The sequence below is a fragment of the Pyrus communis genome, chromosome 1 (assembly GCF_963583255.1).
Source record: "Pyrus communis chromosome 1, drPyrComm1.1, whole genome shotgun sequence".
In the NCBI taxonomy this organism is placed as follows: Eukaryota; Viridiplantae; Streptophyta; class Magnoliopsida; order Rosales; family Rosaceae; genus Pyrus; species Pyrus communis.
Window position 1 is genome coordinate 41,406,725 of NC_084803.1, and position 24,223 is coordinate 41,430,947.

Below are 24,223 nucleotides of genomic sequence, written 5' to 3' on the forward strand. Positions count from 1 at the left end.
AGTTTTTATTCTCATTTTTTAACATACAACCGTCAGATTAATGATCCTAAGGACGGTCGGACAAAAAATGTGGCAAGGCGAACTAGTTTGGCCGCAGAAAATGGAAAGAGAAGAGGCGAAAGGGGACTCGTCTTCATCGCAACCCTAATAACATGATGAAGAAAATAAAGTCTTCCCCGGGAAAACAACATCGCGTTGCGTACGCAGTTGAGCCGCGTGGTCAGCTGCGCACGGCGGCAACCATCAAACTCGGCCCTGGATACAATCGATTTAGTCTCTATGGTTTCCTTTCTGCCTGAATTTGGTTTGCTTGTGTCAAATTGTAGGCATAGATGGCTTGACTCGGAAGTTTGACAATTGTAGGCCAAGACACCCCGCAAGGCCCATGGGTTCCTCCAAAAGACCTAACCCTAAAAGCAGAGGGCTCCCCTACAAGCAACATTTCTGTTTCTGATAGGTAATAACTAGGAAATCTGTGCCCAATAAGACTCTAATCAGCACTGGTAATTTGGGATTTTGCAGAAATGGCAATGTTACTGCAAAACCAGAGCATACAGCAGCAGGTCAAAACATATGGATTAAAATTTTGAAAGTGCAGAGGTTACAGACTACGACCAAAAACCAGAACGAACTCAAAAATTGCCCGAGGGTCTGCAAGAGCCATTGTATTTCATAATACAACAAACACATCATACTTCCCCACACCCAGTCCCACTAGTGTTGTATTCAAAAATGCCTATGGATCCCGTATTTAGCATTTACGAGGATTCGACACCTGAATCATCTGGTCCTGGAGCATATTGTTCAAAATCACCAGGGCTCCATCTGCAAATCAAGTGAAGTCGGAAACTAGCCATCTTGGTTCCCAACAAACGCTGCGTACAAAAAAGGTAAATTAGGTCACACGTATTATTATCATTACTCATTTGTTTCAACAGATTTCATAATACGAGAAATTGAGGGTAACCGTCATGCATAAAAACTCAGTTGGGATGTACTTGAAATACAAACCAAGTAAAAATATGATCATGAAACAAACCAGTATCCGAGCTGACTCAGGTGACAAAGGCTTTCCTTCATCACAGACAAGGAAGTCTGAAACAAGCTCGATAACACCTGCAAGTATGAATAGACCCAAACCGTTTACATTGTCTTCTCTTACAAGTGCAGAGACTGGCAAACCAAGAAAGCAAATAGGTACCTTTGTTTAATCGGACAGGCATCCCTTGTTTTCTAAGAAAGGGCTCCATCTCATGACTGAATTGCTCCAAAGGACCCTCCTTAAGCTCCACCTAATACATTTGAAAGAAGATTCACGAGTTAATGGTTGGAATAGTTGAAAGCTAACAGCTAAACCAAATAATATAACCCCAGAAGATAAGTCTAGTGTTTCAACTATAACCTCACAATATAACACTAACTACACACAAAAAAAATAAAAATATCAAGAACCTTTTCCGTTGAAACGCTTCCTGTCCTTGCGAAGTCATGCTCCTCATATTCATTGAATAACCTGCAAAGAAAGAGAGGATTTGAAAACATAGTAAAATAAAACAAGTACAAGGTACTTGGAAGAAAGGATATTTTCAAAATTTGAAACTTAAAAAGAAAATGAGCACATATTCAGATAAAACTCTCGAGGTACCCTACAACCACAAGATCAGAACAATTATAAGTGGAAAAATAATGTACGCACCAAAGCTCTTCACCAGAAACATTCGATTAACCAGGGATAAGATGCGTTAATAGAGTATTTATATTGTTGAACATCTCACTATTAGCAAACTTTAGTTTCTTCCTTCAAACTGTACTATATTCTTTTTATTTCAACTATTTTTCCACAGGTAAGGTGCGTTAATAGAGTATTCATAATGTAGATAAAGACATATGTGTTTTGTAATCCACATTCAGTAAAATCACTGCAGGCATGGATCTCATATAATTGACCATCATAGACTCCCTTATATGTCAATAAGGTACAATATTGTGAAGTTCTATGAACTGAGTTATAAAGCTTCATATCGCCCATCACCTATATAAGTAGATAATCCAAAACTCCATACATTTCCCAAGCGTGTAAACATGAGTAAATGTGTTCTTTTACCTTTCAACCTCTACCTTAGGCAAATTGGTAAAACATAGACCAGCATCTCCATGCAGAACCTAAGAAAAATAAACAAAAGGTATAAGACAATAATTTCAACTTAAAAAAAGACAGTAGAAATCTTGGGTGCAATAAAGGAGTACCTTAGAAACTTTGTGGAGGCCTGGTCTAATCTCATCAGATTCCAACCGACCTAAGGCAATTTGCATGACTTTGTTTGAGCCAAGGAAAAACCTGAGAACAACAATGAAATCCCTCATGATACACTTGCTCATATTGTAGAATCCATGACTAAGAAACTTATCTTTCCACAAAACAATTACATACTTACATGTACAAGTTGAAATAACCATATTATCAGCACAGTTAGTTTACTCCAATACAGGATTTATTCTCTCAAAGCCAACTTTTTCTAGTTCAAAGATCAATTCTCGGCCAACAACTCACTTTCAATTGTGGTTGGTTGTCCACAGGAAAGTGATCTTAAATCGTTTTAAGGCTTTAAAGTTTGATTTTGAAAAGGCTGCCTGGGTTTTGTAAAGATGCTTTCTCACGCCTTGAAAAAGTTTCCATCCTCAAAGCCATAAGAAGCATCAAATTTTTCTTGGCCACATTTTAATTTTCTTTGAAAGTTGAGAGATGGGAAAAAGAATTTGAAGTCTTACATTGTTTAAGATTACAGAGCACCCCACCGATGAAAAAATACAATTAATTTCTTCCTAGGAAAACCAATCAAAGCACAAAAAAAGTTGAATTTATTTTCTCCATTTTTATCTGCAAAGTCTCTCCTCTCTTAGCTTATATTGCAAAACAACTTATAGATGACCGATACTCTCCATGTTTAGGATGCAATCAAATTAAGAAGAGTTGAAACATTGATTGAAAGTATTCTGCGTATTCAACGAATTATCAGCCTAAAACTGCAATGTCAACTTGAGTTTTTGTTTTTTTTTTTTTTTTTTTTGGGTACCAAACATCAGCGTGCGAGTTTGTTTCTCTAAATTTCACGGCATACATACTGAGTTACCAGTTACCACTAAAACCAATGGAGCATTTTAAAAATGAACTTGCCTGCTGTTTGATTTGAGCTGATCTCTGAACTCCTTGAATTTGTGATTCCGCATGTTCTCAAAAGAGAACACATAAGCAGAACTGTAATCTTCCGCTGCCTGCCGAATTGTATTTACTATTGTTTCTTTATGTTCCCTTCCCTTCTTCTTTGTCTTGGATAATGTAACTGCAACCATTAATTCAATCAATCACAAAACGGACCATAACATTATTCATATTTCATACCACTCTCCAATTCATAAGACCAATCGCTCAATGCTCGCAAGATGTACGAGATAACAAATTAAAACTTTCATCATATGCATCAAATTTCAATAATTATCAAAATTTTCATTTTTTACAAGTTAAATTTCTGTTACCATCAAACTAAAAACTCTTAACAAATGAAAATAATATGAAACAAAATTCAAACCAATTTAATTTTAGCTTCCAATTTAAACCACACAAACATAATATTAAAAAAATAGAAAAAGAATTCAACAATTCAAACCCAAAACCAATTATATGTAAAACAAAAGAAAACAATCTCTTAATTCATGATAAACAACCTAATTTACAGAGATTTCAGCTGACAGTTCGAAACATAAATATACTTATATATGTATTAATATTAAAAACGAATAAAAGGATTGGAATTTCTTGGTTTTCTGCAAGTTTTCTCGGCAACCAAACAGAAAGGAGTGAGACTGCGGACCTTGTCGATCGCGCTTAGACTTAGGCATGGCGAAGGATTGGAAGTGGGCGGCTTCTGGTTGGCTCTCTGCTTTTTGCCCCCTGCGACTGCAGAAACCCCAACGAGCGGCAAAAGGGTTTTATCGTTCTTTGTTTCTAGGGTTTTGAGTTGCCAGTTGATGGCGGGTCGGTTAGGCCCGGTTTGGATGGGTCATAAACTTATTTTCATTTTTAAAAATGGGACAACCGGTGGCATACCACGATTATCCACTTATTCTGGCGTTAGAAATACTCATATAATCATTTTAGTCTTTCCTGACCACAAATCTCGCGTCATAAACTTTGATTCTATTCTTTGGGTGTTGAGAAATTATGCGTCCCATGCTTAAATTTCTCAAAACTCTAATACAGCCCATGCTTTGAAAAGTAGTTTGTAAACTACATTTTACTACCTCAACCTCAATTTTAGGTCACATAACAAATTTATAGATTTATGTTATGATGACTAAACGATGATTGTGCAAAAACGTGATATTATGACTCACAAAATTAAAATGTTTTTTTTTTTTTGCAAAGTAACAAAAAAAAAATTAAAATTAAAAAAGTCAAAAACTTTTTGCGAAAATTAGGTTTCTGTGTGCAGGTGGCAGGCTGACAGAATATGCTATTTTTAAGTTTTTGAAAAATTTTATTTTGGCGGGAACTTATTTCAAAATCTCCTTTAACCACCTTCTACACCTTGCGGGACCCACAATCCTACGTTTATGCATCATCTTGTCAAATTCCACGTCAAGTTTTAACGGAGTTCATGATGCTAGGCTAATAGAAATATGAATTTGAGATCAAAACGTAATTTTAGATAATGAAAGTGAGATAAAAAAAATTAAAGGTAAAAAAGTGCAAATTTCATGATACTTGAGAATTAGCAAGTAAAGATCTTGCCATGTCATCAGTTAACAAAAAAAGTTAACGACTAGGCTAAGGGCTGGTTTGGTATTGCTGTGTTTTGAAAAAAAATTGCTTCTACTGTGTTGTTAGAATAAGTAGCTGTGAAATAAAGCAGCAGAGTATTTGGTAAACTTTTTTTATAAAAGTGCTTTTGGAAAAAAAAAAAATAATAATAATATTATAGTGTTTGGTAAACTTTTATGTAAAACAGTTGTGACTGTGTGAAATAACCAAAAATTGTATAATATTAGATGTGCCATTAATTTAATTTTCTTTAAGTCTTCCCCCTTTATTTTCTCCATTTGCATTGAGAAGTCTCTCCCACTACCCCACTACTGAACCAGACTTTCCAAAAACCAAAAACATCTCTCTAGAAGTCTCCCTCACAACCCCAATTTTCTCAGTTTTTATTTTTTTTTGCTCCGTCTTCTTCTTTTTTATTTTATGCTCCGTTCCTCAATCTCTCCCACCTATCATCTAATTTGCAGTACATACATGGTCTAGTTGCTCGAGGAGTTCATTATATACATTGGGCAAGGCCAACGCTCCAGGATGTTGATTTCTTTCTTCTTCCGAGACTAATCATTTTTTCTTTTTGAACTTGTGTAGTGTGAATTTGATCATATGAAGTAGTTTCTTGTATTTAATTTTGGGTATTTGGAATAATTGAGTTTTGGTGTCCGTCTAAGCAATATGGGCTCTCATAATTTGCAGAAATATGAAGATCAGTCACCTATAAGTGGTGCAACCTGGGAAATTTGGCAAATTTGCAATGCCAAAACCGAATCTGGTCCTCGCTGGAAAAGATGGTGGTATTTCTCAGTACGATTTTGTCGGCATGGGAGTGAGAGAAGACAGACAAGAGATGGGAGGAAGGATAGAGGCAAAAACAACGTCCTAGGGTATGGAATCCAAGGTCAATAACGGTGATTGTTGAAGCTGGGAGTGAATGGCGTTGTGGCAGGATCGGCGAGGACGACCTTCCAATTGAAGTCGGCGACGTTTTCCAATTGGTCTTATGTGTAATTATTTAATTGTTTAAGGTCATTTTGGTTGAAAGTTTCGTTAAAGGGCTCATCGCTTCTTGCAAATTAGGTTTGAGCATAAGCAGTGGAAGCAAAAAAAGTCAATTTTTTAAAGGTAGCTTTTGCTGCTTTGAAATTTCAATTTTTTTTCGCCCAAAACTGTGAAAAAAACTGAAGTTGAATGTTTACCAAACACAAAAAAACTGACTTTTTTGGATACCCGTTTTAAAAAAAAAAACTCATCATATCAAACCAGTACTAATACAAGTATCAAAATGGCAAAAGAATCAAATTTTAAGTATAAAAGTTATAAGAAGAAAACTAAAAGTAGTAAGTGCACCAAACTTGGAAAAGCAAAAGGTGTAGGATTATCTTTCCTCCTAGTCCCATCCCCTTTCCATCATTCTTCACATATTATTTTTTGTCTTATTATTTTTATAAAAAAATTAATACAAAATGTTGATATGACTTAACCGTAATCGTTAAAAAAGAAGACGAATGAGAGATAGATTAGGAGGGGAGAATTCTCCTTGAAAGTAAAATGGGAAATACAGCTCCATTTTCCTTTCTTTTTTAAATAAGCTCGAAAGGGAATGTCTTGGCGCGCCCTAGGCCCAGAAAAAGCCAGACATTTCTTAGACATTTCTTACTCTCTCTCCACAGGCCATGGAGGAGACCGCCATCGTTTCAAAACTTGAAGCCTCCAACTCCGCCGGCCTTCATCCCCTCGTCGCCGCCTACCTTCAGCCCTTCACTGAACTCCAGAACCCCAAAAAAACAAAAAAACCAACCAAATCCCAAGACCACCAAACCCTCCTCCGCACGCTCGCCAAGAAATTCCTCCCCTTCCTCAACCGCTCGCTATCCCTTCTCCCCAAACGCCTCGCCGACCCCTCAAAGTTAGATGACAAATTTGCCCTAGAACTCTTCGATATTTACCGGCTCTGCCTCGACTGCCTGGCCGCCGTGTCCTCTGTGTTGTCCGCTTCACCGTACTCGTTTCACTACCCGAGGGTGAGGATGGTGAGTTGCCTTGTGTCATGTGGGCGGTACAAGGATGCGGAAAGTGAGGGGTTTAGGGTTTTGGAGAGCCTTAAGGCGATTGAATGTGGATCGAAGAAATCGGTGAAATCGGATCGGAGATTTGTGCCGGATGTGGAGAAGGGGGGTGGAGATAAAGATTTTGGGTCTTTGGTGGGTGAAATTGTGGTGACGCTTGTGAAATGTGCGGCCATGAGTCAGAGTAAGGACAGTGAGGTGTTTGAGCGGGTGCTTTGTTTGGCTGAGGAGGTCATGCCGTGGTTCCGGTGAGTGAGTCATCCGATTTTCGCTTTCCGTACAATATTGCTGTTAGTATTTTGAATTAAATGTTTCAAGTTGAAAAGCAGAACCCTGAACTTATCTGAAGCAGGCACAGTTTCACTGGCATTTCGAGCACTTAAACATTATTTGTGATTTTACAGCAATGATAAGTAGTTTACTGATTGGTGTACCTGATATGAAATGTCTTAGGGTATTAGATGCAAGCACATGTGAGAAGTTGCACAGGAATCTGGTTGCCTATCTGAGTAGGTGTACTCAATTTTTAGTTGGGGAGCTATCGGTGTTCAATGGGGATCTTGTGCAAAAGTTCTGCATTGTAACCATGACCGAGTATGCTAAGTCGCCAATGAAAGACACAATGTTCAAGGTAGCCTATGTTTGATTCTATAGTACGGATTTTATAAAAATTTGATGCACGTATCTAATCAGTCTTTTTCTTTTGTTCATACAGTTTGCCCGTACAATATGTTCATCTTTATTCTTGTTTCAAGAGGATACATTCACACTCACTCGCATCTTATTTTGCTTGTTGGACTCCCTTGTCCACGAATGTAAGGTAATGCAGATGGTTTTAAATGTGTATTTTAGGATTGAGGAATGTGATTTGACCAAGATGTCTATGCTCATAAATCGTCAGTGCCCATGTCAATGTTTAGTTTCCAGATATTCGTTTGAAGGCTGAGCCAGTTTGTATTAGACATTTTGACCTCTATTTCAACTAAATGGCAGAAATATGATCACATGCTTTTATTTGTATTCTTGAACTTTGGGATACCATATAATAACTAAGCTAAAGAAAGGTTTCCATATCTTCTGGGTTCAAAGTACTTTGGCCTTTTTGAAAATGTATGATGGCTTGGGAATTAGACATCAGATCATGCAGATTTTTTAGTTGTTACATTTTTTTTTCGTTGTATGTACTTGGTATGATTTAGACCTCCGATTTGATTGCCTTTGTTTTCTTTTTTAAGACATATCATAATTGTTTTCTTAATTGTATTATTCTTTTGGCTCAACAATCGCATTACAATGGTATAGTTAGATAATTAATTTAGGGTAGGTTTTCCGCTTCACTTTTATCTGAGGAAAATGAAAAGGGAAAAATATCACAGTGATTATTGAAGACCACAAATATTATTTGACTCTTTGACAAAAAAATAGAGAAAAGAATATTATGTCTAATTGAATTGACTTTTATATTAATTGTTGTTTCTGCAAATAATGTAACAGTTTAGTTAATATTTATTAAAAAATTGTTATTTGATCATAAAATAAACAAGTATCAAATTTTCGGTAGAAGTGAATGTACATGAGAATATCCTAATTAAAAAATCATTCTAATTAGTAGCATATAGGTCCTTTGTAAAAGGGTGGTGCCATCCACACACCCTCTGTTAATTTTTGCCCTTTGATCCTCTTCAATTCATTCAATTTGACGGCCGGGAATTTAGAGGAGTGTGGGAAAGGTAAAAAGGAGTGTTGGATAGCACCACCCTTGTAAAACCTTGGACTAGTCTGCGTGGTATTTAATCTGAATTACTTCATATTTTTAGTATACTAAAATTCTCATGCAATGTATGTTTTAATTTGTTACTATCCCTTAATAAATGAACACAACGTGCTATCTTTGGACCTTAATTTTGGTGAAGAAATTATATGACAGGGTCTCTAACTAAAGTTCTTGTGTGGAGGAGAACTTAAGCTAGATTTTCCACTTGTTTATTGTTCATTTTCATCAATTTTCTTTGGACTAAGTACTTTTTATTGTCTTTCTTATGAGAATTATACTGCAACATACAGTTGATTACCAATTCATATGCGTGGACTTTTAGTACTTTCCCTTGTTACCGAGTTACATCTTGATGGCAACTTTTTATTTATTTGAATTGTACCTCATAAACAAATGTTGCCTTGAACCTTATATACAATTTCTTTACTTTTGGAGGTGGTGCTATCTTCATATGAACTGTTTGGAGATAATTACTTATGGATTTATAACTTGAATTAGTCAGAATGATTGCATTTCTGTAAACTTTGGCAGGCTGAAGTGGAAAATACAGGAAAAGAGTTAGTTGAACTTATTGCTTATTGTGCCAAGAAATGTCAAAATACAAACACAAACCTTTGCGGTATTATTGGATCTCATTTAAATAAGTTAGCAGGTGATTTCCATCAGGTATCTTATTTATGTAGTTTGCTCATATAAATTTCACTAAACTGGCACTCATTGGCAGTGTTTGTATTTGTATGTTGTAATGAAAATACTACCTTTTTGTGCAGGCTGGAACACCTTTTCAGTTAATTCTGAGGGTTTATGCCACTGGATTGCACTTTGTTGATCGTAGTATGAAGTCAAAAGTTGGTCATTTTCAATCCTTTGAAGGTGCAATTAGAGTTTTGCTTGATGATGGGGACACAGTGAATCGCTTGTCCGGTTTGCTTGGTTCATTGAGAAGTTATTTCCAAATTGGCTGCAATGACGACTCTTTGTTATCCAATTCGCAATTGAGTTCGGACAGTGGGGACTCATTGATTCAAATGCAGAAGGATAGAAAGAACTATCTTCTGTCTTATTTTAATGCATTGAAATTCTTATGCCAGCCGCTCACAGAGTTTGTAAATTCAGGAAGGAAACAGATTATTACTAATAATGAAGCTGCTTCTGTTTCTACTGAAGTGTGCCATATCCAGGGTGCATTCCATCAGTTTTGTGACATTTTTCTTTCTCTTAAAATGTGAGTCAATGATAAGGTTCAGTGTTTCGTTTCTTTGAGTACTATGAACACGTGAATGAAGTTGCTTGGTCTTTTAATCCACAATTTCTTCAGTCTTTTCCCTAACTACTGTCCTACAAGATTATAGTCAGTTGATGTTGCAAGATTTATCTGAAATATGCTTGTGCCTAGGTACAGATGTACATATGAGGTGGATAGAGATGGATTTGATGGAAACAGCACCCTTGATGTTGCTGTGGCTGCTTTTACCCTCTCCATCATAACAAAGCTGAACATTCAGGTTGTCATTCTTGTGATATAATGCTGAAATGGTCCCAGTTATTTGTTTTCTCATTAGTGAAATGTTTATTTCTTATGACTCTTGTACAGCACAATCTTTATCTGCGCAAACTAGGTAATTGGCTTGCCTTTTTCTTATTTCAGAAGAGTGTGCAAATACTTGAAAATGTCATCACCAGTGTTTGGATTCAACCTCATGGTCTAAAGCATCTGTATGTCTCTCTGTACAATATCGGGGTACATTTGTACCGGAACAAGGAGCTAAAAGAGGTATTCTTTTACAGAATGAATATTTATGACTGGATGGCATATGGTGTAGTATGAGAAGCATCATTTTCAGTCTAAAGTAATGTTGGTTTCTATTATATTCTACTTGTTATCTTTATTGTACTTGGCTCTGTAAGTGCTTTTATGGCTTGAATAAATTCTTGCCATGCATCCATTCTAAACATTGAACTATATCTTGTTTGAAGTTTCTTTTTCTCTTAACAACCATTTTATACAATTAGCTTTAGTAATTTAGTTTGATCTACATTTCATCAGAACTATTTTGTTTTAAGTTCCAAAGATGATTCCCGAGGCTTGGTTTGAGGTCCATATTAGATAGATTTGGTATTTTTTTTGTATATATTGCGTTTAGTTATTAAAATTTCTAGGTAGTAGATTCGAGAGGGAAGAGGGGGTATTTACTTTCTCTTATTCTTGTTTGGATAGGTAGAAGAAAGACAGAAAGAAATGTTTAATTCAGGATATTTTTTCAAAAATCAAGCACAACACAAATTTCATTTTCTTTGCAAACCTCTCATCTTTTGTCTCCATTCCGCTCCAAATTTTATTGTTCAAATGAAAAAAATTCTCTGTATTTTTTTTCTCTCAATTTCTTTATCCAAAAACACCATGTATCAAGATAAAGAATATATCTGGAAATTGACACATTTATTTATGTTGTCTATATGCAGAAATGCTGGAACTATGGGCTTAATATTTAAATACTATCGAATATTTGAGGGGCACCTCTGTAGTTGTTTATGTGTAAAGAGCCATGATAATCCTTTAGAGTTAGATACATATATTACACTACTCGATTTGGGTATCACCATAGCAGTATTGTCATGCAAATGTTTTACCTCAAGTATCTAAAGATGTTTGCTCTGTTGTCAATGTATTAATCTGCTCCCTGTCCAATGTGTTTCACATATGTATATCCCTCAAATATGACCATTTGAGGGACGCTCTGTTGTCCCCACTCCTCATTGTAGTTTGATAGATCCAAAACATTTATCTTTAGTTCTCCAACCAAAGTTCATTTTTTGCAAGGATGAAAAGCCCCTCAAATAAAACAATGTCATGTATATATTTGTGTGTGTGGGTACATAACACACATTGTGGCTGAAAAAGGGAAAACGATATCTTGTCAGACAGTTTGGCATGTTATACAGTCAGACTGAATAACTTAAAAAATGAGAGCTTCTTAAAGGAGATGATATAGTGTAGCCACTTTGGTATAACTCAAAAGCAGTTGATAAGGTAATAACGAAAAGTGAGCAATTTTTCTCCATACCCTTTTTGAAAGTTCGATGCTAGATGGATTTAATACCCATACAAGATGCGGTAGATCTTAAGAATAGGATCGCTTTGTGCTATAGTTTAAGCTTCTAGATGAATATGTGCATCTGCACTTTCATTTGAACTGGATAGAGTTCCAGACAAGGCACTGCTTTATTTCTTATTAACTGAACCTTTTATCCTTAGAAGTTAGCCATGACCCTTATAGACAATCCAGGCTCCTGCTATGTTTAAATATGTTTCACTCCTGACCTAATTTAACCAAATTCAAGGAAATTTTCTGTTGTTTTCTGATGTTTCTTTTTGTTCATGTAGTCACTTTGTACAGGATAGATACTCTTTTTCAATCTTATTGGATGGGGATGTAGCTGTTTGATTGTTCTGTGAATTGCTGTTGGATTTTGTAGTTGTATGTGGATCGTTTATTGGTGGAGGCTGGTTTTTAATTATTTAAGCTTAGTGTATATGTCGTCTACTATAATTTCTCTTTTCTTTTAATGAAATGTAGTTTCCTATGAAAAGATAAAACCACCTTATACCAAAAGCATTTTTGTACTTTACAATTCCTTGTTGAGGCCTTTCTTTTGCTTGACTTTGTAAAGTACCTCTGCAGGCATCACAGGCATTGAACTTATGTTGCAAGGCATCATGGACTCGTGTTATACGTCTTTGTGAGATGTTTGTACACAAACAAGAGGCGTCCGAGGTTGATCTGTCAGAAGATGCCATTTTAGATTTCTATAATGAGTGCTGTACGAGAAGTGCTTTTCTTTTGGACGTTCTTAATGAATTGCAGAGTTATGATGCGAAAAGAACTTTATTAGAGAGCCTTGAAAATTGGTCCATTGCTGCAAACTTGTTTGGGAGGCTGCCAGGTCCTATGGCTGTGGTGAAGCAGTGGGTTAAGGTATCATCTGGAATTTCCTTTACTTTTCGTATTGTGTTTACTTAACATCATCTAATCATCAAATGTCGACACAAAATCTCATTCTAATCATCTTATAATTATCTATTGTGTTCACTTAATATGCTGTATCTGGTATCTTACTTTTATTATGCCATATCTAGATGGAATGTAGACGTTACAAGGATGTGAATGTTGAAGATGATGCTCCAACCTTATACAGTTTGTTATTGTCTTATAAGAAAGTCCCAAAGAAGATAAACGAAACCGTTTTGGAACAGGTTGGAACATTTTGTATTTCTTTGCAGTTGGAGTTCATTATATATATATATCCCTAAGACTTTAGGTCGCACTTGTACTAACTTTTCTCACGTCTACATTTCTATCTTGAAATATCAGGAACTTCTTGCTTATGAGGGAATGACTGCTGTGAACCCTAAGTTTTGTCAGAAAATGCAAATGAAAATTATAGATTTCCTGCTGAAAGATGTGTATGTCACACCAAATAGTTGGTTACAAAAATCAAGAATTTTGTTGAAAAAGGGAAGGGCATTAAGGCTTTCTGGAAGCAATGGTCTGAAGGACTGTATTCAGTGTTTATCGGATGCAATATGTTTACTTGTAAGTCAATTTAGATATTAGTTTATTTTTTGTTGTATTTCCGAATCTTAATGACTCGCCTTTAGCGGGTAACCCTTTGATTTTTGCGTTTCTGGCTGACATGAATAAGCTACTGTATCAGAGTGAGATGTATGATGAAACCTGTACCCATGAAATTTCTCCTTGCCATCAATTAGCTGTGGCATATTGCTTACGTGCACTTTCTACCCAGGAAGCTGAACCCAACTCAAAGGTGCTAAATCATGAAAGTTATTTACTAAGATTGAGTAATTACTGCTAAAAAGCTTTATATGCTGTTTCTATATGCTTAAGTGTCATTGAATTTACAATATTTCCAACTATTTGATTTGTGTTTGTTATGACTCATGAGCAGCGAGTGCTTGAAGATATCAGTGCTGCCATTAATCTATGGTTGGGCATTTCTACTCCTGATAATTGCTCTCCGGCTGACAAGTGCTCCATGTTGTCTGAAAATACTATGTTGCTACTTTACAATGTCATTGATTTGTTATCCATCAAGGTTTGTCCTCTGATGTTGTTGGTGCTGTAGGATCCACCTGAAAATATTATTTCTTTAGGACATGATTTTATTCTTAACAATGACAATGCTTTTGTTTCTTCATTATCTTCAGGGTTGCATGGACTTTCATAATGATATACATAAGCTTATGATTAGATTATTTAAATGGAGGAATGTCCCATTAGAGAAGTGCGTGGCCAGATTTTGGGAATGTAGGAGGATTAGCCATGCCCTTTGTGCCTCACCTGTAAATGAGACATTCATTATGAACTTATCGGATCATTGTGGTGAACTTTCAAAGTCTAATGCTTTTTGGATAGATTCTCTAAAGGATTCCAGACCATTACTATTAGTGTTCCAACATAGTTTCTCATTTCTGTTTCCAAACTTTTCTCGGGGCCCATGGAATCATCAAAGCTTGTTTCGATCAGATATCACAATTGATGAAGTTAAGGAAGCTGCTTTTGGACTTATATCACAGGTAAGTTTCTCTCAAGTTGCCATCATGAACTCTTATGCCTTAATGACACAATAAATACATTTTGGTACTCTTCTTCTAGGCTCCTGTATCGACTTGGTCTGCTTACATAGCTGGATATCTCTACTATGATTTATCGGAAAGACTTGTTTCAAATGGACGGTTAATTGAGGTAGTCTGCATTGGTTTATTTTACTTGATTTATTTTGGTTTGTTAAATGCTAACAAAGTATTTTGCACTGTTAATTACTAGATGTTGAGATGCTTTCATGGTTTAATCAAGGGGATTCCTGCATGATGATTTTGTATTCATATTTCTTAATATTCTGTAGGCTCTCTCATATGCAAAAGAAGCTCACAACTTACGTGCTAAACTATTTGGAGGGAAATTTATGTTCTCTTCTGAGCGACAGCCCAAAAAGTACAATGAAGGGGGTATTTGTCAGGAGTTAACATATAGCATTCATGATATGCATATGCAAAGATCAGTTGCTAGTGAAGTTTGGCTTTTTGATACTAGTTCATGTGACCTGGAAAGCTATTATCTGAGTCCATGGAATGCACTTCAATGTTATCTTGAGAGCACTCTTCAGGTTTTTCTTCCTCTTTCTGTCAATCTTGTCAAAGTTCAAGTCTGGACCTATCTTTTACTAACATTGGATTTGAATTTGGATCTCCCATATAACCTGCAGGTAGGGGTTATCCTTGAAATAATTGGTAAAGGAGCTGAGGCCGAAGGTTTTTTACAATTTGGAAAAGCTTTTTCCTGCTCACAGAGCTTGCCACTATTTACAATTGTTTTTTCTACTGTCTTGGGTATAACAACTCTTTTATTTCTTGTCCGTTGTCTCACAATTATTTCTTCCTTCGCCCCTGGTTTCAAAAGAAGCGGATTGTAATAACTTGCTAATTCACTGTTCAAATTTGAGTGACTTTAGGAAAGCTTTACCACAAGCAGCAACTTTGGGATTTGGCGGAAAAGGAACTGCAAAGTGCCAAGCAATATTTTGGGGCTTGCAGCACAGATCTTTCTTGCATGAAATGCAGATTGTTGCTGGAAGCAACTGTTAATCAGAATCTTGGTGATTTATATCAAAGCATTTCTGAAAATACAAGAAGTACATCGTCAGATAAGTTGTCGCATGCTGAAAACCTGTACAAATCAGCCATTGCCATACTAAATCTTTCTGAGTGGAAAAATTCTGTTAGTTGTCCAGAAGAAGAGTGTGTTGAATGGACAATGCCTGGAAAAGCTAGTTTTAAAGACGTTGGATATTGTGTTAGCAGTATATATGCTGTTTCTGAAGAAAAACAGCGGGATAATAGAAAACCCACTAAGGAGGGCCTGAAAAGCAAGATGGATGCTAAAAAATGTAAAAAGACCAAAAATGCACCAAAACCGGTCGTGAAGAATCAGGTTTCAGTACCTGAGCACAATTTGAGGGTAACTCGGTCTAGATATCAATCTTCTCAGAACCAAAGCATAAGTGGAAATGGCATTGTCCAACTTGGTCCTTCAAAACATCTGCAAGGAAAAAGTGAGCATGATAGCCCTGATACTTTTAGCAAGAGGGAATTTCTTTTGGATTTAAAAAGCTGTGAGGTTGCTTTTGGGAGCAATGTAACTTGCATTTGCAACCAAATGAGGTGTTGGCAATGTCTTCCTATGGAAGTTATGGAATCTGGGTTAGTGACAGACTTAGTACATTTAAAATGGGAGTTTGTCCGCAGGCGTTTATCACTCAGGCTTCTCACAGGATTAGGTAGGGGGCAGCTCTACGTTATAATCTCTTACTTTCTATATCTGCATGCATGTTTGTCTATTGAATGAACTTCTGTTTGCACTGTAATAATTTCTCATTACACCCATCTTTTAATGAAAATTTTGTTACTATTTTAGCCTAAAGGAAAATTATTTAAAAAATTGATAGAGATTCAAGTCATGGCTCTTGCCTCATTTCCCAACACCAATGCCAGCTCATGTGTGTTGCCCTTTGGTAAGGCCAGCGCTGATGAGGCTGAGCATGGTGTCAGCACCAGTAGTGTGGGCCGAGGTGGTGATGGTGGTGGTCATGCTTATTGGAAAAAGGATGGACAATGCTTATTGTGTGCGTTTTTTGGAACTATGAAAGATGCTTTGAGTTTTGTCTCTAACCTCTTCCTTGTTTTAGGACTCTTTTTTATCATGTGGTTGTGGTGGTTTATGTAGCTGATCTTTGTGAAATGAGAAATGATCAGTACCATTTTACTTTATGTGTGATTAATTTTGATTTTGAGAGGTCAGACATAGCGCCATGGAAGAAACTGAAGTTCAGAGACTTTTAAGAGTGGATTCATCTGCATAAAATTGTCCTATCATTTTTAATGCTATCATTAGTATTATTAACAATTTTCTTAGCACTATAGTTTCTTGCTTTTGAATTGCCAAACGTGTCATGATTTCCATACATAGTTGTGTTCTTGCATTTTGTTTTGCAAGTTATGGCTAAAGTATGAGATCCAATGGACATGGAACTTTGTTTTGTGTTTTGCTTTAAAACTTTTTTGTTGCCGTAAAATATTTATTGATTAAATTTAGCAATTTTCAGGAAAATGCTTGGAGAGTCGTGGTCAAATTCACGAGACACATGAAATTATAGTGCAAACTGTATCAGTCTTGGTCAGCCGAAACCCATTTTGTCCTATTACCTCAACTGTTCCATTGACTTCCTTGCTTGATTTAATGGGAAAGGAGATCCCCGGGGATGTGTTCTGTGTTGAACGGGCAGAAGTACTGTTGAACATAAGTTGGTTGTCTTTGAAGAGTTACTGTTCTAAGGAAACCAGGTAATCTTAATAGTAAGTTCTTATGTATGTCTATGCATGCTTATTGCGTAAAAATGCCTTAATTTAGAATCAGGAGTATCACTGGCCACTTCCTTCTTAGTATAAAAGAGATGAGTAATGCCTTCAATTTTTTTTTCTTTTTGGGATAAGCTGCAATGGATTTATACAGTTTACCCATGCTCTTATGGGTACATGCAATTGCAGCAAACAATGTCGAAAAAGTTTAAAAATTGAAATTGTGTCACTTTCAGAGAAAATAAATCTGCTGGAAGTGCCCTTGACCTGCAAGAAAACCTTTTCAGAGACAGTGAGAGAATTTCATGCAAGTTTTTTTCTCTCCCTCTCTCTAAAATTTAGAAGGAGTTAATAATTTGGAATGATAATCAGTTGCTTTATGTTTGGAGCCAAACAGTCACATTTTAGTTTTACTAGGAGAAGAAAGGCATCTTTGGAACACAAAAGCCCTTTTTCTAAAAAAGTAATAGAAAATCCCGAGTTGCCAGCTGAAAATTTGTCCCAGTAGCTTGAAAAGGGTATAAAATTTTATTTAAAGAACCAGGGTGACTAAGGATGGCATCCTAATTTTGCCTAATTGAAGAACAAAACTTGTTTGGTTGCTTCTCTTAACTGGCCCAAATGCTTTTAGAAACAAAGCCATGTGTATATGTTCGTCTAATAAGAATTTTAGGTTTTCCAGAATTAGTATCATGTGTCTAAATTCACTTTGTGCTACAGTGATATCTGTAAATGATTGATAATTTAGAAAAAGAGCAATCGTGTTGAGCATATTGTTTGTTTCTTATATGATGCTTTAGCGCTGGAAAACTGTCCTAAAAGCTAGCTTTGAATATTTTTTTTTTTTTGCCTTTACAGTTGAATATTGGCTTTAACTGACAAATGGATGCCAATGTAAAGACCTAAGAAAAAATTTCAATTCCAAGGCAAATACCTAATGACAGATGCAAATGTTAACATGAGTGCATTGTTCAGATTTGTAATAGTGCTAATTGTTTTTCTCTCTCTTGATTTTCTTTCACCAGGAGTATGTGCTCTGATCTGCCTCATATTCAGCTACCAAAACTAGTGTCTTGGTTGATGCTAGCTTTTGTTCTCTGCCGCGACGTTCCTGTACTTTTCCAGAAGGTCAACTCTACCTTTCTTTTTTCTTTTATTTTGATTTTCTATTTATATTCTTTCATGGTCCTTTCATTGCATTGGCTGTAGTGTTTTCACTGATATATCATTCTCCATGTGTTTGTGAGTTGTTAATGGACTTTATTCTGATGTCAAGTGCATACGTCACACTATGATAGTAAGGAGCAAATCCTGAGCGTTTGTCTTTATGAACTACTATATCTCTTTTGTTTCATGACTCCTTTTTTTCCAAAAGAAAAATGAAATCATTTTTTTTAGGCTCAAGTAAAGCTAGCTTCTTTTGAAAGGCATGTTGCAACATTGTCGTACTGGGCGGAAAGTAACCCTGGTTTTATTTTAATGTTACAGGGTCAACTCTTGTCAAATTGGATTACATAGTCTAACATAGTTGGGGATGTTTATGTATTGAAAAGGAAAACAATTTCTTGGCTGCTTCTGTAACATTTAGTGCTTTAAGTAACTTTAGCCTGAACTGTGGCTTCTTTGCATTTTGGTCAGTTGAGTGTTTTTGGCTTTGAATTCAAACCTCTGGTCCTGCGTGTAGTCTCATTACAAATGGTGGATGGTGACTCAAATGCCTAAAAAGTAATCTGGAACATCCTGTTAACCATAATTTCTACAGGAATTATTTTGAACTCGCAATCCATTGTGTTCCATGTTTTTAAAAGGGAGGTCCATTTTATGATGGGATTGTATTACTGCATTGAGTCATGCAGTCCAAAAAGTTGGTTGACGGTTTGTAGAGGAATGCTATGGAGCCTTTGAAAGATTGATCTGTCCTGGGTTCATACTATATTGTGTTTGTTACAGAATATATAGATTTAAGAGGATCTTGTGGTATGCTTTTCTTCATTTAAAATATTTCCTATGGCTTTATGAGTAAGTTCAATTGTATTTATTGGATTCTGTAAACATGACAGGAGCTCAGATTGTTTTTTATTGTCACTGCTACATCATTTAAGTTCACTAGTGTTCTTTTGTTTTGTTAAAATTTGAATATGGGTGGATGATCACGGCGTTGTAAGGTTAGCAGACTTATTTTGTAAGGAGTTTTAGTTCTTGGGTTTAGTTCCTTATCTGTGTAAAACTTAAATAATAACCGCATTTAATTTGGATGTTATGGATTTGAGTTTCTTCTATTACAAATCCAAGTGTCTTCCTATATTTTTTGTCGTTTTGCTTTTATTTGGTTTCTATAAAGTTGTCATTATTCAAGATGATTGACTTTTGGTGCTAAACAGGTTTCCAGATTGCTTGCAGCTATATTTGTGCTTTCTGCCTCAAGTGATCTTTTTTCTTTGTCATCTTCTTCTAAAACTCTCCGTGAAAACCATTGGGCTTCTTATTTCCATCAAGCTTCACTTGGCACTCATCTTAGTTGCCAATTTTTCACAAATATATCTGGGATATGTAATGTTCAGCACCTTGTAAACACTGAGGTATGTTTACACACTTTGATTCTGTTTATTTAGTCTATTTAAGCAATAATCAAGCTACATACATAATAATGAATCTATATGAGAGATTTTAAACTTGGGGGCTTACATCAATTATTTGAATGTCTTAGCTCCCAAGATAAATGCAAATGGTATATTTTCTGGTTGCACACTCATTGTTCTGTTCTTGGGTAATTATGAACAAGTTTTGTCACCACTTGGATTGTTTAGTATTGAAATAAACCATCATTTGGACATTACCTCCCTACTGCTGTGAATGCATGTTGGAATTTGCTTTTAAGGCTCTCTAATCTTCATATTGTGTTCAGCTAATTAGCATTCCAGATTGTTGTAGTTGCATAGCAAACCCAATGTTTAATTCCTTTATTTAACACATACTAGTAAGTTAATGTTGTTAAAAATCCTTATTTTCAGGGTTCACATGTTCCTGGCTCAACTTGTTTGGGATCAGAAAAAAGGAATTTACTCAGGTTGTGTTTGTCACGTTACAAAATTGTTGGTGTCTGTTATTGAACCATTCTAACACGATTTGTTCGTATCTGATGCAGGCTTGCACCTGAGTCTATTCAAGAACTTGAAGGATTTGTAACACTGTTTTTTGCCGGCCTTCCTTGCACAACAATTATCTGTATAAGTTTGCTCGGAAGCCCTTATGCTAGTTTCCTACAGGAGCTGTTGTCCTTTCATACTTGTGTTCATGCATGGATTCTTGTATCACGCTTGAACTTGAAGAGTCAACCTATCATTATGCTTCTACCTGTGGATTCAGTATTAGAAGGTAAATTTTTAATGTTGGTAGGCATGAATTCAGAAGTTCATAGCATGTCTTGCACTGATCAACACTTGCAGTAATTTGTTTATGTTAAATTTCCACAGGAGACTCCTCTGATGATACAAGTTCTGGTTCTGTTAGTGTTTCTGAAGGAAAGGTTGGAAAGCGTTGGTGCTGCCCATGGGGTTCCACTGTGGTTGACAGGGTAGCTCCAGAATTTAGAATGATATTGGAGGAGAGTTATTTGTCTTCTTCAATCGAAGAAGAAGAAGATACAAAAGAGAATAGGGCGTTATGGTGGATGTGGAGAAATAAGCTTGATCGTCGCCTCTGTAAATTGTTGAAGTAGGTTTCTCTTTCCTCTCTTTGTATGCAAACTTTCGTGTGCTTAATTGTGCGACTCATGAATGTCCACCAACCTATTTTATTTTTATTGGATTTTGTTGAGATAATGAGTTTAGATTTGGGTTTTCAATCTATATATTCTGTTAATGGCAGTATAATTTTTATGAAAACGAAATTCTGTACCTTGTTTAATGTTTTAACATTAGACATCAGTTTTCAATTTGGAGAACTGTGTATCACTTGGCGCTCATGGTGTTATGTCTTCATGCACCAGGAACTTAGAAGATTTATGGTTTGGTCCTTGGAAATATGTGCTTCTGGGAGAATCGTCAAACTGCAAGCAGCTGGACTTGGTACATAAGAAGCTGGCACGGGATTTGAAATCTAAGTGCAAAATGGACATAGATGAGAGTCTTCTGAGAGTCATTCTTGGGGGTTCCAAATATGCCTTTGAAGGAGGAGGTGCATATGTTTCACAGCTTTGTTTCAAGAAAGGTTGCTATATTGGTAAAGCTGGATGTTCCGAGGAAAATAATTGGTTGGCATCACCTAACGAATCTAATGGTTATCAGAAACTATCTGAATTGGCTTTCCAACTAATACAGGGAGCAGTGAATGAGCTTGAAGGGCTAGATACTGTAAATAGAGAGCCCATCATTCTAGTGCTGGACTTCGAGGTGCAGGTATTGTGCTTGGTTCCTCTGTTTTCTACTTATTTAGAGAGGTTTTTGCAAAGTTATGAGCCAAATGTTTTTCTTCTCTGAATATTATCTTTTAAATTGAGCAAAGCATGGATGGTCAACAAATTCTGTAGTTTTCTATAATGAAATAAGGGGGTGTCGGAACAACATGAAATTACTCAGAAGTATAAAAAGAGTTGTCAACCATTTTGATCAATATAATTCATTATATATTATGATTATCCTAGTCTTTCCCTCAATTTCCTACATAACTCTAGATGGTCATCAACCATTTTGGTCCAATTGTCGTTAACTTGTTAGTCATGCTAGGATTACAAAGGTTAGCCCCTAAACTATTTTGTGTCTCTTGAAAGTTTGTGCTGGATCATTGTATGTGTGGAGCATATAGTGTGTCATCTCATGAAACTGCTCTTGGTTGATTATTCATGCTTTTGTAATCCAAGGTCAATTCAAGACAAATTAGCTTGTTTTTTTGCTGCTTTCTTTTTTGCACAAGGCAGTATATGAAATTCAAGACAACTTTCTTGGTTTTCTTTTTGCTAAATAGGCAATTAGCAGCTTACACTTTTCTGTATAACACCTGATACCTTTCTATTTCTCCAATACACCTATCATCATTTAAATAAGCTGATTAAATGATGATTAACAGATGCTTCCTTGGGAGAATATACCGATACTAAGAAACCAGGAGGCTTATCGCATGCCTTCTGTTGGGAGCATCTTTGCAACGCTGGAGAAGAATTACCATCAAGATAAAGTTGCATGTAGTACTAAGAAACCAGGGGGCTTATCACATGCCTTCTGTCAGGAGGCTTCATTCCCTTCGATTGATCCGTTGGATGCATTTTATCTCCTGAACCCAGGTGGTGATCTAGGTATCACACAAATCGAATTTGAGAAGTGGTTCAGGGATCAAAATTTGGAGGTAATATCCTGGTTTCTGTTTTTCTCTTTCCTACTATCGCACAGACGTCTGTGTTCTATAATTGGGGAATTCTGAAACATTCCTCACCACTGTCTGAAATTAGATTCATGAGGATGTGGCATATTTTATATATACATATAAACACAAATCTATATGTTTCCGTAAGTAACCTTTCATTTAAATACCCTGCACAGGGGAAGGCCGGATGTGCACCCCCTGCTGAAGAATTGGCAGAAGCCTTGAAAAGCCATGACCTCTTTATATATATCGGCCACGGAAGTGGTACGTTTGATTATAATTATACTTTATTATTTACGTTGTTTGTATATATCGGCCATGGAAGTGGTACGTATGATTATAAGTATACCTTATCATTCTGGTTTTTTTATATTTGGCATAAAAAGTTTTTAAAACATCAAACCGAACATTTGTGTCTGTATGTCTTGTGGTACAGGGGTGAACTATATTCCCATGCATCAGATTCAGAGTCTGGAAAATTGTGCTGCTACTCTTTTGATGGGATGTAGTAGTGGTTCTCTGACACTGAATGGTTGTTATGTTCCACACGGTCCCGCACTATCTTATCTGCTGGCTGGTTCTCCTGTCATTATTGGAAATTTATGGGAAGTGACAGACAAGGACATCAACCGATTTGCAAAGGCCATGCTTGATGGTTGGCTAAAAGAAAGATCGAGTTCCTATGAGGGTTGTGCCGAATGCAAAGTAGCAGAAGAATTTGAGGCATTGAGCATTAGGGGCCGTCAAGGTATTGCCAAGAAGAAAGTCTTGAGGAAGAAATTGCCTGAAGCTTGTGAAAGTGATCCAATGACGATTTCTTGTGATCATAGGCCGAAGATTGGATCATTCACAAGTCAAGCTCGTGAAGCTTGCAGTCTTCCTTTCTTAATTGGAGCATCACCAGTATGTTATGGTGTTCCTACGGGCATAAGGAGAAAAGATTTGTAGCACCATATCGTGTGGAAAATGGCATGCTCTCCAAGTTCATCAATGCCGCGGGCTTTAAGTTAACTTAAAGTCTCCGATTTTAGCAACCAATTATAGGCTGGAAACTTAAGGTGTGTGTTCTAACAAGAATCAACAAACAAGTTGTCTAGTATACATGTCAATACGAACTAATTTCCTTCTTTTCCCTACATTCGATTACATGTATTTTGGCCTATTTTTTTGTTGCGCCATTTATAGCACAGTTCAGAAATGCTGGAATTCGGAAGTAGTTTTTCGTTTTAGCGGCATTTGCCGTGCTCTTGAACTATTAGAACGCTGGTAGGGAAATGACAAATCTGTACATGATTTTCCTTTCTTATGTTCAGCTGAGAATTTTTCCTATTTCCAATTTGTTGAATAAAACCTTCCATATAATTTGAAGGACGGGTAGCGATTTTGATAACGGAGTTTATTTGTTTGCAGTCTTCTGATTCCGACTTCTCAAGCTCACAACGAAGAAGAATATGAATATGGGATTTAGAAGACCCAAAAGACAGTCCCGCTGAGTTGAGTTGCGTTTTAGTTCTTGGATTTTAAGGTCGAAATTCTTTTTCGAGAGAGTTGCTGTGTATCCTCTCTCAAGTATCAGACTTAAAACTTGGCCGAGTTTGTCGGCCCTTGAGATAATTTCGCCTTATAAGTCACACAATAGGTCTAAATTAGCTTTCAAACTAATATTAAATCGTTCTCTTCATTCATGTAAGTCGAATTTGAGATCGGGACATCGGTACACCGATTTTTTGTCGGCCCTTGAAATCGTCCTCCTCATCCAGATAAGTCGAATTTTACAA

General features: G+C 36.3%; 2 protein-coding genes across 2 annotated transcripts; one reads left to right on the forward strand and one right to left on the reverse strand.

The window, feature by feature from the left end:
- Positions 1 to 562: 562 nt before the first annotated feature.
- On the reverse strand, positions 563 to 4,009 carry LOC137747898 (uncharacterized). Its single transcript, XM_068488029.1, has 8 exons — positions 3,870 to 4,009; positions 3,176 to 3,341; positions 2,248 to 2,338; positions 2,105 to 2,163; positions 1,453 to 1,513; positions 1,202 to 1,292; positions 1,040 to 1,116; positions 563 to 875 (listed from the first exon to the last, which is right to left on the reverse strand). The coding sequence occupies exons 1-8, from the start codon at positions 3,895 to 3,897 to the stop codon at positions 759 to 761; spliced, it is 690 nt and encodes a 229-aa protein (XP_068344130.1). The 5' UTR covers positions 3,898 to 4,009; the 3' UTR covers positions 563 to 758.
- A 2,477-nt stretch (positions 4,010 to 6,486) lies between these two features.
- Positions 6,487 to 23,814, forward strand: LOC137728057 (separase). Its single transcript, XM_068466944.1, has 27 exons — positions 6,487 to 7,127; positions 7,333 to 7,510; positions 7,595 to 7,699; positions 9,185 to 9,319; positions 9,424 to 9,878; positions 10,050 to 10,158; positions 10,302 to 10,427; positions 12,337 to 12,630; positions 12,792 to 12,908; positions 13,027 to 13,248; positions 13,370 to 13,480; positions 13,622 to 13,768; positions 13,881 to 14,249; positions 14,329 to 14,418; positions 14,579 to 14,839; positions 14,939 to 15,062; positions 15,185 to 16,009; positions 16,835 to 17,072; positions 18,113 to 18,215; positions 19,469 to 19,666; positions 20,099 to 20,154; positions 20,233 to 20,462; positions 20,561 to 20,801; positions 21,076 to 21,484; positions 22,152 to 22,427; positions 22,622 to 22,709; positions 22,882 to 23,814. Exons 1-27 carry the CDS (start codon positions 6,487 to 6,489, stop codon positions 23,391 to 23,393), a joined length of 6,660 nt encoding a protein of 2,219 aa, XP_068323045.1. The 3' UTR covers positions 23,394 to 23,814.
- The last annotated feature ends 409 nt before the right edge of the window (positions 23,815 to 24,223 follow it).